General features: G+C 45.1%; 1 protein-coding gene and 1 non-coding gene across 6 annotated transcripts in view; both read left to right on the forward strand.

Annotated features, from left to right (window-relative positions):
* MTOR (mechanistic target of rapamycin kinase) overlaps positions 1–18515 on the forward strand; it is a 150421-nt gene that overhangs the window by 75211 nt on the left and 56695 nt on the right. The window contains exon 29 of one of the 5 annotated variants that reach the window (XM_074020412.1): positions 8528–9070. The exons of the other annotated variants lie outside the window; for them this stretch is intronic. Coding sequence (XP_073876513.1) covers positions 8528–8636 — 109 coding nt within the window. The 3' untranslated portion in view covers positions 8637–9070. Of the gene's footprint in view, positions 1–8527; positions 9071–18515 lie in introns of those variants that run through there. 5 annotated transcript variants of the gene reach the window in all.
* LOC123571253 (small nucleolar RNA U13) lies at positions 18307–18413 on the forward strand. The gene has a single exon (XR_006695436.1). It is a non-coding gene; the product is annotated as a small nucleolar RNA U13 (small nucleolar RNA).

The raw sequence follows: 18515 nt of genomic DNA on the forward strand, positions 1-18515 counted from the left end.
GCCACAGAAGTGCTTTGCACCATACAGTCATGTATAGCAGGGGTCCCTAATCCCCAGGCTGCAGACCTGTACTTGTCCGTGGCCTGTTAGGAACAGGGCCACGCAGCAGGAGGTGAGCGGCAGGTGAGCGAGCATTACCGCCTGCGCTCCGCCTCCTGTCAGATCAGTGGCGGCATTAGATCCTCACAGGAGTGTGAACCCTGTTGTGAACTGCACATGTGAGGGATCTAGGTTGCACGCTCCTTGTGAGAATCTTAAGTACTGCCTGAAGATCTGAGGTGGAACAGTTTCACCCTGAAACCATCCCCCATCTCCGCCCTGGTCCATGGAAAAATTGTGTTCCACGAAACCAGTCCCTGGTGCCAAAAAGATTGAAGACCACTGATGTGTAGCATCCCGTGTGACCCTGCTGCCTTGGAACTCCCATATAACAGTGCAGCAGAGAAGGCACAAAAGCACAGTGGAACTTTGTGGAGTTTCCATCCTGCTTTTGTTTATTCTTCCCAGTAGCTCACCCAAACAGGAAAGTATTATGAATTGATTCTTATATCTGGGCAGAAAATGAATTAATCATTCTTATTTGCACCTCATGTAACAGTCCCTTTTGGGAAAGGTAGGAGGAGTTCATAAGTTTGGATCGGAAGCATCTAGCCTTTAGCATGAATGTCTGGTCTTTGACATTTATTTTCTGGAAACTTATTTCTAACATAAGGCAATACTTGAAGACAGAAGACAGAAGCTCTTGAATTGCATAAGCTACCCAAATGTCAATACTCATCCCCCTCCAGTTTTGAGGAAAAGTAGCTAATTAAGGATATTTCTCATGCCAGAAGATTATCTGTTTTCTAAAACATCCGCAACCTTATGATGTCCTAGATTCTGAATATCTAAATGAAGGAAAAATAAGTCCTTCTTTTGAGCACAGCTAAGCCAGTAGAGAAAACCATGAAGGATGTGGAGGACTAAAATGGTATTGCCTTCTCTGAAAGAGGCTTTTAAGCCCTTTTTCTGCCTTTCAGTGAGCAGAGTGACCATAAAAATGGGAATTAACTGAGAAAATCTGGAAAACCTGGGTTGGATACGATTTAGATTTTCCTTTTCTCCATTTTGCTGGTGTTGAAAGAGGGCTAGCTTGGTGCTCCTGGAAAAGATGTTTATGAAAATCAAGCTTATGTTCTTAATGAAAAAAGTCAGTGAGGTTGTACTCAAACTGGAGATTCTCAAAGACTTCACAGTGTTTGGGCCGCACTGCCATAGGCTGGCACCAAAGTAGTCTGAGTGTCACAGGGCAGGGGAGCACCTAGGGGTGGTCTCTCCTTCTGTCCAGAGAGGAGCATCACATCTCATCTGCTTGAAAATACCCCATTGAAGAGTGGGTATTTTTTCTCCCCACTCTCAGCTTGTGGAATGAATACATCTCAGAAGAAGCTGCCTTGCTGTTAGTTTTAATTGTGTACCTCAAAGGAATATTTCACTTCTTCTGAAGTCTTTAAATGAACCACAGCCTGCCATACTCTATACAACCATTGAATCTCTGCCTTTCTTTTTCTTTCTTTCTTTCTTTTTTTTGAGACGGAGTCTTACTCTGTTGTCCAGGCTGGAGTGCAGTGGTACAATCTCAGCTCACTGCAAGCTCCTCCTCCTGGGTTCACGCCAATTCTCCTGCCTCAGCCTCCCAAGTAGCTGGGACTACAGGTACCTGCCACCACACCCAGCTAATTTTTTGTATTTTTAGTAGAGGTGGGGCTTCACCGTGTTAGCCAGGATGGTCTTGATCTCCTAATCTGGTGATCCACCCGCCTCGGCCTCCCAAAGTGCTGGGATTACAGGCGTGAGTCACCACGCCTGGTCAAATATCTGCCTTTCTGGCACTCCATCCCATTCCTATCTCAACTGAAAGCCCAAGTCCATCACAGAAAATAATTTCGTCTTTTCCCTAAGCTTTCTAATTTGCCACTTCTACCAAAGAATGTGTCCTGAACCTATTAGAAGTCTTTTCTCTCAGGCCTTCTCTTAGAGGCCTGTTTTGTTTTGTTTTGTTTTGTGACAGGGTTTCACTCTGTTCAGGCTGGAGTGCAATGGGGCAACCATGGCTCACTGCAGCCTCAACCTCCCAGTCTCAAGTGATCCTTCCACCTCAGCCTCCAGAGTAGCTGGGACTGCAGGTGTGCACCAACACACCCAGCTATCTTTTTTTCTTTCTTTCTTTCTTTTATTTCTTTTCTTTCTTTCTTCCTTTCTTCCTTCCTTCCTTTCTTTTCTTTTCTTTTCTTTTTTTGTAGTGATGGGGGTCTCACTGTGTTGCCAGGGCCTCGAACTCCTGGGCTCAAGTGATCCTCCAGCCTCAGCCTCTCAAAGTGCTAGGATTACAGGCATGAGCCAGCACACCTGGCCAGAGTCCATTTTAAATTATGGAATATAGCAAAAAAAAAAGTCTCTCTCTGATTTCTGTCAGGACTTTATAGCTCAGTTAGCCACCATTCAAGTTGCAGAATCCAATGATAATGCTGGCCCAGCATCCGGCAGTCTAGACAGCTGAACTGACAGTGTGACATGTTAGGATGGGAGACACAGAGGACAAGGAGGGCCTCCCAGAGAAGTGATACCTAGGTTTTAAAGAAAAAGAAGGAAATAGCCAGGAAGGGGAGAGGATGTTGTGAGCAAAGGTGCAGCTATGTGAAAGACTTGGACTAGTGGGAGGATGTAAGCATTCTTGGCCTAAGGGTCAAGGGGAAGAAGAATGGCAGCAGAAGCTAAAGCTGGAGAGGTGGAGGGGCCATGCCCGGGGAGCCCAGGTGAGGAGCGGGACTGATCCTCTGTAGACATGGGAAGGAATCCTAGAAGTTTTTCCCTCTTGTTCCACTGTTTTCCTGAGTTCCACCAGGAAACTGGCCTTTGTAATTGTCAAACAATTTTTTTTTTTTTTTTTTAGAGACATAGTCTCATTCTGTTACCCACCCTGGAGTGCAGTAGTACAATCATATAGTTCACTGAAGCCTGGAACTCGAGAGCTGAAGCAGTCTTCCTGCCTGAGCCTCCAAAGTAGCTGGGAATACAGGTGCACACCAACATGCCTGCCTGTTTTTTCATTTTTTTTGTAGAGACAGAGTCTCACTATGTTGAGGTTGGTGTGGAACTCCTGGCCTCAAGAGATCCTTTCATCTCAGCCTCCCAAAGTGCTAGGATTACAGGCTTGAGCCACCACACACAGCCTGAACAAGATTTTTTCACTGCAAATGAATGATTCAGAGAGAATTTCTTAAAATTGTAATGCATTCATATTAAATACCCTGATGGGGTGATTTCGCATTAGGATTAGGGAGGTAGTACGTGCAGTACTTGAGTTCTTAGGCCTAGAAGCAGACAAATGTGGATTTTTTTTTTTTTTTTTTTTTTTTGGGACAGAGTCTCGCTCTATTGCCCAGGCTGGAGTGCAGTGGCGCAATCTCAGCTCACTGCAAGCTCCGCCTCCTGAGTTCATGCCATCTCCCGCCTCAGCCTCCTGAGCAACTGGGATTACAGGCACCCACCACACGCCCGGCTAATTTTTTGTATTTTTAGTAGAGACGGGATTTCACCGTGTTAGCCAGGATGGTCTCGATCTCCTGACGTCGTGATCCGCCCGACTCAGCCTCCCAAAGTGCTGGGATTACAGGCGTGAGCTACCGCGCCCAGCTGACAAATCTAGATTCTAATCCCTCCCTAGCACTTGGTTGCTGTGTGGCCATGGGCAGATTACTTCTCTGAGTTTGCCAACCTGTGAAATGGAGACAAAAAACAAAACTGTCTCATACCACAGGGTTTTCATGAGAATTAAAGTAAATAAAGCAAAGGGTTATATAACTAAGGTATTTTTGGGTAAGGAAAATAAATTTGGAGGAGTTACACTACTGCATATCAAGATTTATCATAAAGCTACAGTGAGTAAGGCAGTACAGTATTGACATAGGATGAATAAATGGAACAGAATTAAATATCTGGAAACAGACCACATATATAGAGATACTTATTTTATGTATGTATGTATTTATGTATTTATTCCTTTCCTCTCAAGCCATGTGATATAGACACTTGATTTGTGACAAGGTAGCACGACAGAATGGTGAGGAAAGGACTGCTAAGTCAACTCAATAGCCTTATGGGGGAAGGAAAATTTTTTTTTCCTCTCAGTGATCCCTTTTCTGAAAGAAAAGGCTGTTGATCATTACCTCACACCACACACAAAAGTTCAAGTCCAGGAGATTTAAACTCTTAAGTATGAACAGTAAAACAATAAAATTTATAGAGGATAACATAGGAGATTAGGTGATTAGCTTCTTGAGATAAGCAAAGATTTCTTAAACAAGATACAAAAAACACCAGTCATAAAGGAAAATATTAAGAAATGCAATAAAAGTAGTCATTCTATTCATTGGAAGACACAATGAAGAGAATGAAAAGGCAAGAAATATTTCTATTATCTTCAATATTGTATATGTATTATACCCAGAGTGTATAAAGAACTCTTATCAAACAATAAGGGGGAAAAAGGTAGCACAATTAAAAGATTGGTAAAAGAAGCCAGGTGCAGTGGCATGTACCTATAGTCTGAGCTACGCGGGAGGTTGAGGTGGAAGAATTGCTCGAGCCCAAGAGTTGGAAACCAGCCTAGGCAACATAGACTCTGTCTCAAAAAGAAAAAAATAAAATATCGACAAAAGATGTGAACAGGCACTTAGTTCACAAAGATATCCAAAAGGCTTATAAATATATGAAAAGCTACCCCATCTCATTAGTCATTATGGAAATAAAAATTTAAATCATAATAAAATGCCACTGCACACCAACCAGAAGGGCTGAAATGGAAAAGACTGAAAATAACAAATGTTGACAGAGATGTGAAGTAATTGGGCTTTTCATGTCCTATCGGTAGAAATGTAAATTGGTAAAGCCACTTTGGAAAACCATCTCAGTATCTTATAAAGCTGAACATATCCTTACATGTAACTCAACAATTCTGCTGTAGATATTTTCCAACAGAGGTACAAGCACACATGCTCCAGAAGACATGGACAGGAGTGTCCGTGTAATACCCCTTGTAATAGCCAAACACTGAGAACAAGCCAAATGTTCATCTGCAGTAAGATAGATAAATGGTGGTGTATTCACACTGGGAAATACTGTTCAGCAATAGAAAGGAAAAGCTGTTGTGATGTGCAGCAGCCTGGGTGCATCTCACAAACATAAAGTTGAATGTTTATATAACAAAGCTCAAAAAATGAGCAGACAACCCCATTGTGTTAGAAGTCAGAGTAGGGTTTACAAACCTCTGGGGACACAGAGGGGAGCAGTGATTGGGAGGGGGCTCAGTGCTTCTGAGCTGCTGGCAGTGAGTTGTGTTCCGTTTCTGGTCTGGGTGGTAGTTACAAAGGTGTCTTCACTTTATGATAATTCATCAAACTGTACACTTAGGTGTTATATTCTCCTATATGTATGTATACTTGAACGAGGATGTTTGTGTAAAACTAGATAATGCACAAAGAACACTTGAACTAGTATCTGACACAGTCAATGTCTAGCAAATATCAAGTAGGAGTGTTATACCAAGTAGTGGTATTGTATTATTTAGAACACAATTGTTGTCTCATCATAAAAGTCTTTGCCGACTACCCTAGTCTAACATAAATCCCCATGTTTTTTCTCTAAGCACTCTGTTCTCTTCATGGTATTTGCCACAAAAGCACTTACTTCGGTTTGTCCTTTTTTTTTTTTTTTTTTTTTTTTTTTTTTTGAGATGGAGTTTTGCTCTTGTTGCCCAGGCTGGAGTGCAATGATGCAATCTCAGCTCACTGCATCCTCCGCCTCCCAGGTTCAAGCAATTCTCCTGCCTCAGTCTCCTGAGTACCTGGGATTACAGGCATGCGCCACCATGCCTTACTAATTTTCTATTTTAGTAGAGACGGGGTTTCTCCATGTTGGTCAGGCTGGTCTTGAACTCCTGACCTCAGGTGATCCACCTGCCTCGGCCTCCCAAAGTGCTGGGATTACAGGCGTGAGCCACCGCGCCCGGCCTCGGTTTGTGCTTTTTTGTGTATCTACTACTATAAACTGTAAGCTCTGTGAATGCAAAGAATATATTTGTCTTATTTTCCACAGTACCTCTAGCATCTAGCACTTAGCATAAAGCCTAAGACAAAATACATACTAAATTAGAACTTGTCAAATGAAATAATGAATTCCAAACAGAAGGTTCTCTTGCCCCTACATATCTATTATGGAGACTTATAGTCTCACTGTGGTAAAGTCTTCATTGTAGGGCATCACATTCTGTCCTGCATGGGGCCAGTTTTCCTTCTTTAGGTCTTAGTCATAGAATCAAAGAAAGCGAAAACTGGGAGAGGTGAGATCCTTTGTTTCAACCCTCTTTTTAATTTTTATTTTATTTGTTCATTTATTTTGGGATGGAGTCTCGCTCTGTCGCCCAGGCTTGAGTGTAGTGGTGGGATCTCAGCTCAGTGCAACCTCCGCCTCCCGGATTCAAGCAGTTCTCCTGCCTCAGCCTCCCGAGTAGCTGGAATTATAGGTGCCCACCACTACATCCAGCTTCAACCCCATTTTTTAAATTAATAACTTGAGGTAGCTTCCTTATTGTATAATATATTGTATACATATTCCTAGACATCACCAGGCTGTGTCTCATCACTCTTTTTTACTTATGAAGACAATGAACAAGAGGACCACAGAGTATCTGGGATCAGGTTTTATCCCTCTCCTGTTTATTCCGGAAGCCTGTGTAAATGTAAATGACATATCTGATTACTTCAACCTGTACTGGCCCAAGGGGCCACATGCAACAGCTAATGTTGACAAAATGAAGGAAGTAACATGTCCCCATAAAAACTGCCTTATTTCGGGCAGGCAAGGTAGCTCACACCTGTAATCCCAGCACTTTGGGAGGCCAAGACGGGCGGATCACAAGGTCAAGATATTGAGACCATCCTGGCCAACATGGTGAAACCCCGTCTTTATTAAAAATACAAAAAATAGGCCGGGCGCGGTGGCTCAAGCCTGTAATCCCAGCACTTTGGGAGGCCGAGACGGGCGGATCACGAGGTCAGGAGATCGAGGCCATCCTGGCTAACACGGTGAAACCCTGTCTCTACTAAAAATACAAAAAACTAGCCGGGCGAGGTGGTGGCGCCTGTAGTCCCAGGTACTCGGGAGGCTGAGACAGGAGAATGGTGTAAACCCGGGAGGCGGAGCTTGCAGTGAGCTAAGATCCGGCCACTGCACTCCAGCCCGGGCAACAGAGCCAGACTCCGTCTCAAAAAAAAAAAAAAAAAAATAGCTGGGTGTGGTGGCGCACTCCTGTAGTCCCAGCTACTTGGGAGGCTGAGGCCAGAGAATCGCTTGAACACGGGAGGCGGAGGTTGCAGTGAGCCGAGATCGCACCACTGCACTCCAGCCTGGCGACAGAGCGAGACTCCATCTCAAAAAAACAAAAAAACTGCCTTATTTCTGGGCAGCCATAGTCCCCATATTTTATCCCCAGTAACCTAACAAAGCTTATCTGTCCCCAAAGGGGAATCAAATGTCCATTATATTGCAATTTCAGTAAATCACCCTTAGCTAGAGACAAGACCTTGTCAGGGGTCGCAGGACGAGATCACATGTCCACCCCCCAAGCTGCTCTCTTAATTACAGAGCTTCTCTTTGGGTTAGACACCTCCACCCTGACTTAGGCACTACAAACTGGAAAACAGGCCTGGTCATTCTTTAAGAATGTTAGAGGATTTGTGCCAGTTATGCCTGAGCAACCAATTAATGGCAAGGGTGACTGGGTTTTACAGTCTGCAGGCAAGGGACTAAATGGCAAAGAAAATCCACTCTTTGTCTTGATTCTAAACACATGTTTCCAAGGTGTCAATATTGTGTTGCTTGAAAGTATGAGTCCTGCTTTTACAGTTGTTTCCTGGCTTCCAGAAAAGGTATGTGGTCCTTTTCTTTTTCTGTACCTCTGCTGGAAGAAAAGGCAGTCAGTCCACAGAAGTGAGGTTTTGCTCACAGCAAAACACATTCCAGGTCAGGTGCAGTGGCTCACTCCTGTAATCCCAGCACTTTGGGAGGCCAAGACAGGAGGATTGCTTGAAGCCAGAAATTCAAGACCAGCCTGGGTAACATAGCAAGACCCTGTCTCTATAAAAAAATTGAGTGGGGCATGATGGCATGTGCCTGTGGTCTCAGCTACTCAGGAGGCCAGGGCAGGAGGATCCCTTGAGTCCAGGAATTTGAGGCTGCAGTGAGCTATGATCACACCACTGCACTCCAGTGTGGGCAACAGAATAAGACCCTATCTCAAAACAAACAAAAAACCACATTCCAAACTTCTGGGTTCGTGCTGACTTCAGAAGGGCCAGTGTGCCTCTAGGAGTCTGTGCCCTTTATAGAAAAGCTCCACGCAGCAAAGAGTAGGAAAGAAGAGCAAAAGCAGAAGCAGATTGTATCTTTTGCTGTAGCCCATCTTTTTTTTTTTTTAATTGCCTTTTAGATTCAGCCCAAGAGGCCAGATCTCTCACCACTTATCAGTAGAGCATGCATTTACTTCCAGCTGCTGTCAAGACTTCCCACAGGGTCACCGTAACAGCTTGCCTTTGTAGAGTGTCTTACAAACCCCGGGGAAGGTTCTTCAGTGGAGAAACCTTGCCATCAGTGAGGAATTGTAAGAAGAGAAGAGTTCTGGGGTTTCTCCTAAAGCTGACCAAAAAGACAGAGGGGCTTTTGTTATAAAACCAGACCCTTCTAAGGGGAGAAACTTGCTGTGTTTCAGTGGTATCCCTAAACTCATCTACAGAAGCTAGCTTATCCTTCGGACTACCTGGAGATTTAATGGAACTGCTCTTATGCTGACTTAGAGAAACTGCTTCTGATTTTTATATGACACTGGGGGAGGGAAAGAAACTGCTGGCAGTTACACTGTGTCCCAGTGCTGTGAAACCTTGAATTGTACGCTGCATCCCAATTTCAGAGATGTTAAGGTGTGAAAAAAATGTGTGTCTTAGAACTAATTAAATCTGGTAGGTGCTGGACTGTGTCTCATGGCCACCTCTGACTGTTCATCCAGTGTCAATAGGATGTATCCAGTAGGGGCACCACTGGTCTCTCCAAACATTTTTGTACTTTTCACTGGCTGTGAATCCTGGGAATCCAGTTATAGAGTGCCACAGTTCTCTTCCATAAGGCTTCCATTACCAAGAAGGTAGGCATGGTTTTTTCTTTTCCCTGAACCCAGAATGGGCATCACTATTCCTACACTGTGGCCCAGCTTCTTAATAGAGTGGAAGACCAGCTCACATCTGCTTCTACAATTAAATGTGAAGAGTTAGAAGCTGCCAGATCACTAGGTGCCAGCTCGTTTAAGTTTTGTTTCCCAACTTTATCCACATAGTGGACTGAGTCAGAGTTCTTGGACATTCAGAAGCCAAGAAATCAGGACTCTACCCAAAATATCAACTCAGTTTTGAGTCAAGAGAGATGAACATTAGCTTTGGAGTCACTCTATCAGCCTACCCCTTTTGTTCCTTTTCCCCATCCTTTTCCTGACTGCTGCTTCTTTCTAATAGACTGTCTCAAAGCTCTTCATTTCTCTCTGGATGTGAAGAAGCAGAAAGGGGGAGAAGAACCTGCAGGCATCACCAGAAAAGGAGCAGTGCTCATTGTTGTAGAATAAAAAGATAATGGCCAATTTGTCAAGAAGTGTTGACAAGAAAGATAAAGTTGGAAGTAATTAACTGGCTGACATGCTGGGAGCGACGTGCTTGCCAATAGCTCCCTAAATCAGCCAGAGCCTTGGAAATGTGACAGCCATTCATCATTTTTACAACACGCCTCTGACAGGCTCCTCGGTTGCAAACCCCGCCGGCAAAAGTCGTGTGCTTTCACATTCTGGGGTTGTGCACCTCTCTCTGCCTTATTCTGGGTTGTGCTAAGGTACCTGGGCCCTACATCCAACCAGGAGATGCCTGGAGACAGTGAGTCAAATGGGCCAGCTTGCCAGCTCATCGCTGGGCAGTATTTCTCTCCGGGGCTGGGCACTAGGATCCCCAGAGCTGACTCTGTAAACTTCTGCAGGACAGTTCCCTTAGCATAGAGAGTGCCGAATGTGAGCTCATCAGCAGCACTCCTGGTGACCTGGTATCTAACAAGTGCTGCTGCTAACCAGCCATGGGATCTTTCAGTGGGAGGAAATGGGTATGCAGCCAGTAAAAGCAATTATGAAGACTGAATGGAGTGGAAATGTGAAAAGGCAGCATACAAAATTGTATATATGCTTTTATCACCAATATGTATAAAATATGCATTTATGCAGAATATGCACAGGTAAAAGTATCTTGGAAAGGTGATTATATTATACTCAACTTCTCCATTTTTTTCTTTTTAAAAAGTGATACTTCCACTCACCAATCTTGAAAAGATATTTTTTTGCACACGCGCCCCCTCCCCCCCATGCATTTCCTAATAACAACTGTTAACTATTCTACCCTCTTTATTCCAAGGGCTCACACCACCTCACATACAGATTTAGCGTGTCCTGTAGGTACTATGACAGACAAACCATTTAAACTGTGACCACACAGAAAGAAGGATGAAGACATAGTAAGAATTCTTGTTATTCTTAGGCCACTCTGAGCCTGAGACATCAGGAATCTTTTGTTTTGTTTTTGGAGACAGGGTCTCCACACAGTCTGGAGTGCAGTGGTGCAATTGTAGCCCACTGCAGCCTCACACTCGTGGGCTCAAGCGTTCCTCCCGCCTTAGTCTCCCAAATAGCTAGGACTGCAGGCACAGATCACCTCATCCAGCTAATTTTTAAATTTTTTGTAGATTTGAAGTCTTGCTGTAGATTTGAAGTCTTGCCCGGGCTGGTCTTGAATTCCTGTCCTCAAGCAATCATCCTGTCTCAGCCTCCCAAGGTGGTGGGATTACAGGCATGAGCCACCGCGCCTAGCCAAGGAAACCTATTTTGACTGTGTGAAGCTGGCCACCTCTGTTGCACCAAACCTGTTTTATCTTGGTGCGTTAGGTCCCCAAGAGCTCCTAGGACACCAAATGCCCCAGCTTTGAAACCTTGTAACAGGGCCAGCCTTCTCTTAATATGTAAAGTTCTTTTTCCTGAGTTCTGGCCCTGCCAGACCCAGAGGTTCTGTCTTCATCATCTGATCTGGCTTTGTCTCCCTTCACTTCCCCTCCTGTCTGCATTCCAGCAGCCCTCCCGACCTTCTGCCCTGTCATTTTTCAGATGTTTTCATTTTGCCTCTGTCTGCACTGCTGTCCTTTCCCTTCTAGATTAGTCTGTTCATTCTTGAGTTTCCCAGACCATTCTCCTGTTCCCAGATTCCCAAAGTAGCTTCCTGATAAAGACATCAGGGCTTAGCCAACCCCAGATCTCCCTGGCCCTAGAAGGAATCAGATTATTTGGTTTTTAATCCTGTGTTGGGCACAGAGCTAAGCCTCAGTGCTAGGAGAAGTGACAGGAGGATCTCAAGCAGTTAACACTCTATGAGAGAAACTGCTTGATACAGTGATTAGGACCCAAAACAGTGTCCAGGGTGTCCTCAGTGTGGCTGGTTAGGCCACTTTAGTCAGACCTGTCACAGCCCCATCAGCTGTGATGCATGTGTCACCAGCCTAGGGCCAGGGGAATTCAGAGAATTCTTACTTGACAGGGAACCAAATGAAACGCAGACTGTGGTCTGCACTAGAAATAGACAGGAGAAAGAAGGCCCACGGGCATCTGGGAAGCCAGTGGGTGTGTTCTCATACATTCCTGATGGGAGCACTGGGGAAGCCTGAGTGTTCCCCCAGATGTGCCTGCAGATGCTCCTTGCTGCCTGAGGACTTTCCGACAGGCACGGCCGTGTGTGGAAGAGTCTTGCATCACTTTGCTCTGAACAGCCCAGAGGTCACATGGCACCAAGGCTGAGGGATGAGGGTGATAACCAAGTGGGCCACGCAAGGAGGTACTACCAGGCCAAGTTACTGTGGACTCAACATCTGTCCAGAAGCCTGTGGAGCCATGACTGAGGACACTTCCAGAGACGGTGTTCTCCAGGTTTCTCTTCAGGTGGCAGGAAAGGCATTTAGACTGCTTTGCTGTGGGTCAGCATTAAGTCCTTGAGCAGTTAATGACCCACTCTTTTGGTCAATCTCATCCTCCTCCAATAAAAGGCAGTGAGGGGGCTGGGCACAGTGGCTCATGCCTGTAATCCCAGCACTTTGGGAGGCTGAGGCAGTTAGATCATTTGAGGTCAGGAGTTCAAGACCAGCCTGGCCAACATGGTGAAAACACGTCTCTACTACTAAAAATACAAAAATTAGCTGGGCGGTAGTGGCACGCACCTGTAATCCCAGCTACTCAAGAGTCTGAGGCACGAGAATCCTTAAGCCTGGGAAGCTGAGATTGCGTTGAACCGAGATTGCGCCACTGCATTCCAGTCTGGGTGACAGAGTGAGACCCTGTCTCAAAAAAAACAAAGCCGCTAGGGAGAGCCTGAAAGGAAAGAGCTGTGGGGAGGCAGCAGGCCCCACTGCCCATGTGAGCTGCTCTACTGTCACTCCTGACAGGGCCTCTGCTGGGGGAAGCGCCTGCACAGCCGAATCACCCGCTGCTCAGCTCACACGCTTGCCCTGCCTTGGGAACGAGGTTTCTGGGTAGTGGGGTTAAGATGCTTGGCGTAATGGTGTGATGTTTGCTATAGGAAGGCAGCAAGGCAATTTCTTAGTATTAGTTCTGCTCAGCTCTAGAAAATGTTTTCCTTAATTGCCAAGAACTTTCCCAACTCAGTTCAAAACTCGAATTTGATTAAAGGAGGCTCTGCAATTCAGCCTCCTTTAATCAAAATTCAATCTTGGGCTGGGGTGGGGAGAGTGAAGAATGAATGAGAATGAGTATGTCTGTACAGTGGCCTCCTTCTGCTCCTGATACCCAGGTTCACCATGTTCTCCTTTCCACCTGTCTTCATTGTCTTCCTAACTCCAGGGTCAGTTGTGGGCTCTGGGTTCTATTATGCGGATAGGCAGTTTCTGTTTGTTCTGCAGATTCACAACTGTATAATAGCAACTGGATGTTATCACTGGAAAATGGAGTGATAACTCCATTTTATTTATTTTTTTTTTTTTTTTTTTTTTTTTTTTTTTTTTGAGACGGAGTCTCGCTCTGTCACCCAGGCTGGAGTGCAGTGGCCGGATCTCAGCTCACTGCAGCCTCCGCCTCCCGGGTTCACGCCATTCTCCTGCCTCAGCCTCCCGAGTAGCTGGGACTACAGGCGCCCGCCACCTCGCCCGGCTAAGTTTTTGTATTTTTAGTAGAGACGGGGTTTCACTGTGTTACCCAGGATGGTCTTGATCTCCTGACCTTGTGATCCGCCCGCCTCGGCCTCCCAAAGTGCTGGGATTACAGGCTTGAGCCACCGCGCCCGGCCGATAACTCCATTTTAATACTGCACACCCGTGTTAGGGAGGCAGTGAGAATCACTAGTTTAGAAAATTCTTGGGACTCAGTGCTCTTTTCCTTTGGCCTCAATGTGTGTCAAAAGGAGATGGGAAATCTGGTTGACCTGTCATTTCTGCACACTGTTGTAGGCACGTTGCTGGCAAGCCTCAGTCTCTCTAAACTTGTTTGTGTTCAGATCTTTTCCACCAAACCAGCATCAGCAGGGTCTGGTTTGTGGTGTTAAGTATTCCTCTTCTGTTGGGCTGGGGCTTTGAACAGTTTGCCCTTTATAAACCTGCAGCATTAATAGGGAACGACTGAGGGGCACACAATGGAGTGTTTATAGAATGGGCTTTATAAAACTCCCAGCTGCCCTGTAAAACAAGAGTTTCTCACTAAGGGGGCTTTTAAGCAAAGGCGAATTCTTCACAGGAGCCGAACATACAGTCTCTCCCTTCAGTCTCATAAAAACCACATCTCAGTAGAAAAGGGACATAATTCAAAGGACAGCTTTGTATCACCCAGGTAGGCAGGAGACCTGGGACTTAGTGGCTGTGAACTCCTGCGTTTTCACAGAGGCTTGCTTGTCCTGCACTTTGCAGCCTGAACTATAAGCCTGGCTGTCTTTGAAAAGCCTGCTGTGGTGGCTTGCTGACTTGTCACGTGGGAGACTAGAGGCATATTAGTAGCTTCTGGAAGGAAATAAAAAATGTGAGATGGGAGCTTGGGAGTAAGAGGGGAATGTTAGTGAGGAAGTTAAAATGAAGGCACAGGAGGGCTCCCTTCACCTGCACAATGAGTTCTAGAGACAGAGTTAATGGAAACATCCCACCCATTGCTCATGCTCATTCATTTTACACCTCATTCCTGGGTGCCTACTGATGCCAAGAGGAGAAAGCTAAGACACTGGCCCGTCCCTCCCATTGCAGAGCTTGCAGTATACCCTTCATTATTACTTAAGATGCTTTTTTTTCTTTACCTCAACATGGCACTAAAGATACTTTTCAGTGGTAACATTTTTAAGAGAAAGTCACCTTTTAAGGGAAAGCAACAGCCTGTGACCTACTGGGCCATGTTTTCTTCATCTATAAAATGAGAATATTAATAATAGTTTCACAGGGTCGAAATAATACATAGAAACATAAGTGCAGTGCCTGGCACATATGGTGAGCTCTCTTTTTTTTTTTCTTTTTGTGACAGAGTCACGCTCTGTCACCCAGGCTGGAGTGCAGTGGCACGATCTCGGCTCACTGCAAGCTCCACCTCCCGGGTTCATGTCATTCTTCTGCCTCAGCCTCCCCAGTAGCTGGGACTACAGGTGCACACCACCGTGCCCGGCTAATTTTTTGTATTTTTTAGTAGAGACGGGGTTTCACCGCATTAGCCAGGATGGTCTTGATCTCCTGACCTCGTGATCCACCTGCCTCAGCCTCCCAAAGTGCAGGGATTACAGGCGTGAGCCACCGCACCTGGCCTCTCTTCTTACTTTGGTATCTTGTTGTATCTTTTTGTTGCCTCCCATGATGAAGTGCCAGAAGGCATGGAGGAAGAAGAAAAAATTAAGATCCCAAACAAGATAACAGACTCTCTTGATCACCAGGATTAATAAGCCTGCTCACTTCACTGTCCAGAGCGTCCACATCCATAATTAGTATTCTCCAGCAGCCTTAGAGGTGTTCATGGGAACTCCTCAGAAGGAAATAAGAGAAATGTAGCTTAGGGAGAAAGTCCTGTAGGAAATGAAAGAGGAAAAGGGGGAAGAGGAAATAAATACACAGGGCAATAGCAGCTGGTTTGCTAAAAATCTCTTTATTCTTTGAACAATCAAGAGAGTAGGTATGGCTGGGCGTGGTGGCTCATGCCTATAATCCTAACAATTTGGGAGGCTGAGACAGGCAGATCACTTGAGCTCAGGAGTTTGAGACCAGCCTGGGCCACATGGCAAAACCTCATTTCTACTAAAAATACAAAAAAAAAAAAAAATAGCTGGGTGTGGTGGTGTAGGCCTTTGAGAGGCTGAGGTGGGAGGATTGCGTGAGTCCAGGAGGTAGAGGTTGCAGTGAGCTGAGATCGCACCATTGCATCCCAGCTTGGATGACAGAGCCAGACCCTGTCGTGAAAAAGAGAGAGTGCCAGGCGAGGTGGCTCACATCTGTAATCCCAGCACTTTGGGAGACCAAGGCGGACAGATCACCTGAGGTCAGGAGTTCAAGACTAGCCTGACCAACATGGCAAAACCCCATCTCTACTAAAAATACAAAAAATAGCCAGGTGTGGTGGTGGGCACCTGTAATCCCAGCTACTTGGGAGGCTGAGACAGGAGAATCGCTTGAACCCAGGAGGCAGAGGTTACAGTGAACTGAGATTGCGCCATTGCACTCTAGCCTAGGCGACAGAGTGAGACTCCATCTCAAAAAAAAAAAGAGAGTGGATATGGACAGTGTCCTTACCTTCAGGTTCTCAAATCAGAGAGAAATTAATTTCTCAGAATGAGGGTGTTAATTTTTCATGAGTTTAGTCAAAGTTGTAATTTTTTTTTTTTTTTGTTTTTAGACGGTGCCTTGCTTTTGTCACTCAGGCTGGAGTGCAGTGTGCGATCTTGGCTCACTGCAACCTCCGCCTCCTGGGTTCAAGCGATTCTCCTGCCTTAACCTCCCGAGTCGCTGCGATTACAGGCATCTGCCACCATGCTCAGCTAATTTTTATATTTTTAGTAGAGATGGGGTTTCACCATGTTGGCCAGCCTGGTCTCGAACTCCTGATCTCATGATCTGCCCGCCTCAGCCTCCCAAAGTGCTGGGATTACAGGCATGAGCCACCGCGCCTGGCCAAAGTTATAATTTTTTAATGATTATGTTTTTACTGCTCAATAAGAGCTTATCATGAATTCCAAGGTGCCCCCCCCCCAAGTTCAATGGCCACTGGTAAAGGCCTGGTCCTGTTGCCCTCTTTCCTGCCCACTGAGCTCTGTCTGCAGCCTGACCTGCCTCCACACATTCAAATGGGAAATATTGTACAAATAAGTCATTGGACTCTCTCTCTTTTTTTTTTTTTTTTTTTTTGAGATGGAGTTTCGCTCTTGTTGCCCAGGCTGTAGTGCAGTGGCATAATCTTGACTCACTGCAACCTTTCCAGATTCAAGTGATTCTCCTGCCTCAGCCTCCCGAGTAGCTGGGATTACAAGCGTGTGCCACAACACCTGGCTAATTTCTGTATTTTTAGTAGAGATGGGGCTTCACCATGTTGGCCAGGCTGGTCTCAAACTCCTGACCTCAGGTGATCCTCCTACCTTGGCCTCCCAAAACTCTGGGATTACAGGCATGAGCCACCACGCCTGGCCTGGACTCTCTCTTAAAGGAGTTAGGGCCATATGTTTTTACATTTTTAATTTGCAAAGCTATGCTGGTCAGTCCTTAGAGGTCGTATATCAAGGCCGTAGCTGTATATTAAGGTAAAATTTGTTTCTCCTTTGAGGTCCCTAATCACTACTTCCTAATTTTGATCAGTTTGTGGTAAACTCATTTTTTATGCACTGTAATAATTGGGAAGGTGGATTAGGAAAAGACTTGTGTTTGCTTTTGTTTTTGTTGTTTTGTCCTCAGAATGAGTCAAGCTTTGGTAATGTTAAAATTTAAAAATAGGCTGGAGGCCAGGTGCAGTGTCTCATACCTGTCATCCCAGCACTTTGGGAGGCCGAGGCCAGAGGATTGCTTGAACCAGGAGATTGAGGCTGCAGTGAGCCATGATTGTGCCACTAACTTCAGCCTGGATGACAGAGCAAGATCCTGTCTCTTTAAAAAAGAAAGAAAGAAGAAAAGAAAAGAGAATGTTTTCCAGAACACAAGATTGAAGACAGTTGTTAGAACTCCTGGAATTTTTTTTTTTTTTAATAGAGATGGGGTCTTGCTCTGTTGCCCAGGCTGGTTTCAAACTCCTGAGCTCAAGCAATCCTCCTGCCTCAGCCTCCCAAAGTGCTGGGATTACAGGCATGAACCACTGCGCCCAGCCATTGGCTTTCTTTTTTTCCTGTTTTCTTATGCTTTCATAATCTTTATTTGGCTTCAAGGAACTAGATAATCCCAAATCTACACCTAGTAATATTATTAGTACAGTTTTCCTAGCCCCATGTGATTGGGCACAAAGCCCAGTACCTGACTTATGGGGGCCAAGAGGCATTGGGAACTGCTTCCCAATGAACCTACAGTGTAGTAGGTTCCTTTAGACTTGCTTTTCATTCTCAGCTTAGAAAAACTCATATAGGGCCTCCTAAAAGAAACCATCATGCGATGGTTTCACTCTGAAATTAAAAACATCTCTGAATTTTGTAGCAGGCTAACTTATGGAGCATATTCTAACTTATGGAGCTCATTGCCTAGCTTAGTACCAGCTCAAGAAGCACCAGCCCCATAGCTTCCCCAACAAATCTGGAGCGTAGAACCTAGATACTGGACACTCAAACAGTTCTACTCAGGAAACATTTGGAATTCACAGTGATGACTGCCTAGTCCTAACTTAAGTCTCCACCGTAGGTGTATGTTATTCCTGCAGACAAGCATATAACTGTGTTTTAGCAGCTTTTATGCTTGGACAAACACAGGTGAAGGACCTGCTTAGCAATTTCATGTTCATTGTTTAATTCCCTGAAGAACCCTCTGAAGGAGGAGGTGGTATTAGCCCTGTTTCATAGATAGGGAATTTACATTCAAAAAAGATGACTTAAATATGTCCTACTATGTACCCAAAAAAATGAAAATTAAGATGTTTAAAACAACTTATTTATGATCACACAGTTTATAAGTGGCAGAATTAGACCTCCAGAAAGTTAAACCCAAATTTTGATCCTTTTGTATTCATTTATGTATGATGATTGGGTTTTTACCATCACATGTGGTGAGATGTGTCTCCCTCAAGCTTGTTATCACTTCAGCATGTGATCAGTCTGATCATGGGGGAAAACCCTGTCTTCTGACTCCAAATCCAAGGCTGCTTCACCCCCAACTTATCCTTAACAAAGAGGCATAAGGTGCTTCATTTACTGTGGGAACTG

This window comes from Macaca fascicularis, chromosome 1 (genome assembly GCF_037993035.2).
Source record: "Macaca fascicularis isolate 582-1 chromosome 1, T2T-MFA8v1.1".
Classification (NCBI taxonomy): Eukaryota; Metazoa; Chordata; class Mammalia; order Primates; family Cercopithecidae; genus Macaca; species Macaca fascicularis.